The 6,000-nt window shown below is 53.0% G+C and overlaps 1 protein-coding gene across 3 annotated transcripts in view; it reads right to left on the bottom strand.

Moving 5' to 3' along the window:
* Positions 1-1,232: 1,232 nt before the first annotated feature.
* Positions 1,233-6,000, bottom strand: part of CHRDL2 (chordin like 2) — a 32,982-nt gene continuing 28,214 nt past the window's right edge. Inside the window, exons 10-12 of one of the 3 annotated variants that reach the window (XM_028516239.2) lie at positions 5,604-5,658; positions 2,096-2,188; positions 1,233-1,382 (exon numbers count right to left, since the gene is read on the bottom strand). In XM_028516239.2, coding sequence (XP_028372040.1) covers positions 1,292-1,382; positions 2,096-2,188; positions 5,604-5,658 — 239 coding nt within the window. In that variant the 3' untranslated portion in view covers positions 1,233-1,291. Of the gene's footprint in view, positions 1,383-2,095; positions 2,189-5,603; positions 5,659-6,000 lie in introns of those variants that run through there. The other 2 variants (XM_028516240.2, XR_004903886.1) reach the window with 2 other exon arrangements.

Below are 6,000 nucleotides of genomic sequence, written 5' to 3'. Positions count from 1 at the left end.
GGAAGCAACCTAAGTGTCCATCAACAGATAAATGAATAAAGAAGATGTGGTACATATATGGATATTATTCAGCAGAAAGAAAGAAAGAGAGAGAAAGAAAGAGAAAGGAAATAAAGAGGAAGGAAGGAAGGAAGGCAGGCAGGCAGTCAGGAAGGAAGGAAAGAGAGGAAAGGAAGAAAGAAGGAAGGAAGGAAGGAAGAGAAAGGAAGAGAGAAAGGTTGCCATTTGTGACAGCATGGATGGACCTAGAGGGTGTTATGCTAAGTGAACTAAGTCAGACAGAGAAAGAGAAATACCATATGATTCCACTTACATGTGGAATGTAAAAAAAGAAAGTAATAAAACAGACCCATAGATATGGAGAACAAAGTGATGATTGCCAAAGGAGGGGAGGTGGAATATAAACATTAATTAATTAATATCTTAAAGTAAAATAAAATGGTGTAATCCTTACACTGTTCACCGTAAGTGGGATCATGGGCATCAAAACAGCTTTGAAATCGCAAGGAACTGTACACGTGGGCAGGATACGGATACGTGGCGGATGCTGTCTTTAATTGTAACTGAACTGTTAGGCCTTCTCCTCAGACCATGGTGCCAGGGCTTGCAATCTGACTGCCAAGTCTTAGGAATCTTCCGAGATGAGAATATTTGGGCTGAGAACACGGGTCATGGTACAATGGGGGGGAGTCCTCGCCTAGAGCAGGAGACCCGGCATCCGCCTCTCAGTGCGCCGCTAACCGTGCCCGCCGCTAACTCCGCCCAGTGAATTCAGACAGAGGACTGCTCTTCCCTAAACTCAGCTTCCTCATTGTGAAGTGTGGCTGACAATTGTAGGAATCCCTGGAATATCTGCTGGGAAAGTGCTCTGAGGCTCCATTCAGCCACTCCGCTGGCTAACTGGAGTCAGGCCCCCTTCGTAGGCTCGCTCGCTCGGGAGCGGGCTGCCCCTAAAAGCAGGAGGTGCTCTGCCTTGGGGCTGTGGACAGAAGCGGTATCAACAGGGCGGAGGCCGCTGCGGCAGACTAGGCAGACTAGGGCCTGGGTGGGAAGGCTGGGGGGAACTAGCCCTTGCTCCCATAACAGCTCCCCTTGAGGGCAGTGGCCAGTCTCTGCCCCTTCTGCGTCTCAGGGTCCAGCCCTATAAGACGGGGATAACCAGGCCTGCCTCGCAGTCACTGTGAGAACGTGAGGAGACTGGATATGAACTCAGCAGGCAGGACGCAGGGGTAATGCAACTTATTTATTAATATATAACAACAAAAATGATAAAGCTCATATCTGCAACGGTTTAGGTCTTTGTTATAAGGTCTTGGTCCCTTTGTCTGGACTGGCCATGACCTTCAGCTCCGGGGTCTGGGCTAAGAAGACGTTCCAGTGACCTGCATGAAAGAAAGCACAAGAGTTTCGGGTGTAGGTGTGTGTGCTGGCATGTGTGGGGTGTGTGTGTGTGTGTGTGTGTGTGTTTGCACAGCAGAGGCAGAGTGGCTGGTGTAGGATACACAGGGCAAGGAGGACAGCGCAGCCCTGGGTTTGGAGCCCAGAGGGGAGGGTGGCGGGTGTCCCCATCACACCCTCATGTCTGGATCAGATCTGGCACCTGACCCCGCCTTCAACCAACCGACAACTGGGGAGACAACTGGGGGCTGGGCTGGCTTCCTGACACCTGTTGGGGACACTCCCGTCCATGACTTCTCCCCCGCCTGAAGCCCCACCTGGGTCCAATCTTCCTCAGTGTGGCATAGAGCAAATTAAGGGCATTAGAAGGAAGTCGTTAAGAGAGTTCTGAGGGGAAATGTTCCAGTAGAGAGGGCAGAGGCAGCACGGTTTGGTGCTCAGACCTTCCTCCCTGCAGCCCTGTGTCCCCCATCCCAAGACGAAATCCAGCAGGCTCTGCTTTATCCTCCGGCTGTTATGCACCGGAGTTGAGAAATCTCTGGCGCAGCCGCCCACTGGATTCCTGTGCCGGGAACTGTTGTCTGCGGCTCACGGCCCCCACCCCCCCCAACCACCACCAGCAGCTTGAAACTCCCCGAGAGGCCCTGGCCTCTCACCAGGCCCTCTTCCCAGGCCCCGTCTCAGCCCCAAGTCCCACCTTCGTGGGTGCCGGTGAGCAGCCGGAAGTTCTGTGCCTCCTTCTGGAAGTCTTGCTTCCTGACTTTCTTGATCTGAATCAAGTGGAAGATCCCTGAGGGCAGAGACAGGGTATGAGCAGAATAGGCAGGGCCACAGATCAGGGAAATGGGGTGACTTAGATTTGGAAGGGATCCTGTCACCTCCCTCCCCTCCCCTATTCTGTTCAGACACCAACTCCCATGGACTAAGTTTCCTAAATTTTTGGAATCTGTTCTCCGGTCCCCACTGCCACTCTCCCCATTCGGGCCTCACCACATCTTGCCTGAGTCACTGTACTCTGACCACTTTTTCAATCCCCTTTTAACCTGTGATTCCACCTGCTGTCACTGGAAAATACTCATTTCCCTGTCATTCCCCCACCCAGACCTCCAGTCACCTCTGCTGGCCCTGCTCCTGTCGCCATCACTGTCCTGGGCTCCCACCACTCACCTCTCCACGGTGTAGACTGGAGGGTCGAGGGAGGCAGAAAGGGAGGAGGGAGGGAGGGAGGGAAGGAAGCTGCCAGGCATGAACTAGTCAAGCTTTTTTCTGAGCATAGAATGTACGATAAAAATCAGAAGCTGGGCTTATTTGGACATGAAAACACTAATAAGCATCAGAGTTGTAGCCCCCTTCCGGCACAGTTCACCGGCCCCGAGTGGCCTTGCCTGTGCTCCAGCCCTAACCAACCACTTGACGACCCTGGAGGGGCCTTTCCACACGCCGCCCCAACTCTGGAACTCCTTCTCCTACTGCCACCAGGTGAACTCTTACTCATCCTTTGGGTGAAAGGAAGCCTTCACCCAAAGTCTTCCTTTGCCCCCCACTCCATCTGGTAGTTATAACTTCCTTTCTCCCCAGATCCCAAAGAAGAAATTATAATTACCCACAGCTCTTGGCCTCTGCTGGTGATTGCATCTATTTCTGATGTGCTATCATTATGTCTATTCTCATCTCCCCTACCAGACTGGGAACTCCTGGAGGGCTTTCCTCTCTGGGTCCCCTGAGCCTGGTCCACATTAGGCATGTAGAATGAATGAATGAACAAATGAATGAATGAATGAATCCCTGGCTGGCTGGCTGGCTGGCTAAGCAAATACAAGTGTACCCAGTCTAGGCCGGGCTCTGGAGGGGATGAGGTATTATTCTGGATCTCCTGATGTTTGCATTCCATGGGGAGCGGGCCACTGGCACCACACATAGTGTTGGCCTTGCACACATGGGCTGTGAGGTCGCACCAGCTGTTACCACCAGGGTCTGTGGCCAGAAAGAACAGATGTGACATCAAGGCCTCCGCTAGGCCAGCACCGCCCTCAAGGAAACCAAGAACTGGCCTTGCTTATGGGAATCTGAGTGGGAGCCCACCAAGGGCTGTGGACAGCACAGACTCTGAGATTAAGGTCCAGGTGGCCAGAAATGTCCTTGGGATCCCCAGCCTAGGTGCCAAGGACCAGGATGTGGGAGAGATTCACTCGAAAGGCCCAGGGTGTATCACAAGCATGAGATGGGGCTAGGTCCTTCTGCCCCAGGTCTGCACCTGCACACACCCCAAAACACACACTGGAGAGGAGGTAACAGGGGTGCAGGTGGGTCCCACACTGTGGCCTGTGAAGCAGGATTCAGAGGACCAGCTCTCAGGCCTGGAATCAAGAGCTGGTCTGAGGGTCACGGTTGTACCTCTTGCTCTGTGAAGGGCATGCCAGGTCTGAGGGTAGCGGGACTCTATGGACTCTCAGGGCAGAGGTGGCACCTGGTAGGTGAGTCCCAGGAAATAGGACAGGCTCACTCAGCTCAGTGCAGAGCCATCCTCGGTGCTGGAAGTCAATCCCCTGTCTGCAGGCAGGTGGGCATATGGGCACTAGAGACATCAAGGAGACCACAGGGGGACTTCCTTCCCAGGTAGGGGTCAGAATTGAGACCCCTAAGGTCCTTTTTACTCTGGAACGCCAGAATCTAAAAGGCTCTCAGCCCTCAGCCAACTGTTCAGCTTCTGGAGTCTGGGGCTCTGCACCCCCCACCCCTGGTGTGCTGTGGCCTCACTTAGCCCAGGTTGCAACAGCCACCTGCTTGCTTTGTCTCCAGACCAATTCTCCCCTCCCTCTCCCAGCCCCTGAGACCTGCAGTTTCCACTCCTCTGTGTGAGAGAACTGTGCAGGTTTCCTACCGACAATCTCACCCTGAAAGTGTTTGATTCCTTTGGTTAGGGATGGGGAGGCAATGGGAACTGGAAGGGCAGTGAGGCCACCCCGGGGGTTAGGAGATGGGGAGGGACAGAATGGCAGGGCCTGGCACTGTGAAGGGGAAAAGCCCCCACACCACCCCACTTCGTTTCTCTTCTGCTGGGCCTGGTGGTAATGAGACTCGCCCCTGCACCATTCCGGGCACACCTCGACCTTCCTCAGGCAGCTCCCTGAAAGAGTGAGTTCACCTCTGTGGTGGCAGCACTAGGGAGAGTCAGAACTAGACTTGAGTCTTTATTGTTTCAACTGTGTGAATTTGAGCAAGTCATTTTACCTCTCAGACTCAGTTTTCTTATCTGCAAAATGGGGCATTGATACATTCCCCCCGTTTCCTTACGTGGATTAAATGAAGCACACCATACCCTGTGCCTACTACACGCCGATCACAGAGCACAGGGCATATAAGCGTGGGCCTAGAACCAGAGTGTGCGGCTGTTGCTGCACCCTGCCTGCAGTGTCCCCTCGTGCCTTTCTAAACCCTGTCCAGCCCCAGGCTCATCTTCCATGAGGTGAGTCCTTGCTGCAGCCAGGTCCCTGAAGGACTGTTCTCTCTGGTCCCAGTACGTGGTAGGAGTTGGGGGGAGAGTCCCAGAGTGAACCTGCAGCCAGCACCTGCCCAGGGACTGATGGAATCTCAAGAACAAAAGGATTATAAGGGTTACTCCCCAGCTTCTGGAAGAACCCCCACCCAGCCCTTGTCTGCACACTCCCGTGAATGGAGCTTGCTCCCTCCCTTCATCACAGAAAAGCTGTAAGGATGAGAAAGTGCTTCCTCTCATTGGCTGAAACCGGCTTCACTGTATTTCTAACCAGAGTTAATGAGGTGGGATGAGAAGGATAGTGACATTGTTAACACCCCCTATACGTCAGGGCCTGTACTTCTGCTATTTCATTTAGTCCTCCAAATGCCCTCCTCCCCAATTAACACAAGAGAAAACCGAGGCCCAGAGAGGTCGAGTGATTGCCCAAGGCCACACAGCTAAGAAATGGCAGGGCCAGGATTTAAATCCAGGTCTGAGTCTGAAGCCCTGCTTTTTGACCCCTGTGGTCAGAGCACAGCTGCTCCCTCTGCCTGGGGCAGTCCTTCGGAGCCAGGAAGCCAGTGGTCCTGTCCCCCTGGGTCTTCTCTTCTCCAGGCTGGACAGCTCCGCCTTCTTCGTCCATTCCTCCTACGTCAGCGGGCAGAGTGGAGCAGGGAAAGAGCCGCATCTGACGTCACAAGACATGGGCTCTAGTTTCTCCACTTACTGGCTGTGTGGCCTTGAGCCAGGTACTTCACCTCTCTGAGCCTCAGTTTCCTCATCTGTAAAATGGGGATAATAATACCTAACTCTCAGGATCGCTGAGTATCAAACGCGATAATGAAAGTGAAAGCACTTTGTAAATTCTAAAGTGTTTCACACATTGGTTTTTGTCATTGTCATTATTCTTATTATCCCTTTATTGACTCCTTCTTATTGTCCCCTCTTTCACCACCCCCACCCCCAGCCAAACCCGTCAGTGAGAAAAGTGACCGCAGAACTAATTTACAGGTAAAGGTTTAGTTGGTTTTACTGCACTGAGGGGATTTATGTTTCTCAAGAGAGCCGGAAAACGGAACTCTCAGCAATTTCCCCATCAATGAAAGCTGCTCTTGACCTTCATG

The sequence above is a fragment of the Phyllostomus discolor genome, chromosome 6 (assembly GCF_004126475.2).
Source record: "Phyllostomus discolor isolate MPI-MPIP mPhyDis1 chromosome 6, mPhyDis1.pri.v3, whole genome shotgun sequence".
NCBI classification, from domain to species: domain Eukaryota; kingdom Metazoa; phylum Chordata; class Mammalia; order Chiroptera; family Phyllostomidae; genus Phyllostomus; species Phyllostomus discolor.
Note: the sequence above shows the minus strand (reverse complement) of the source record. Positions and strands in the feature narration are given on the sequence as shown.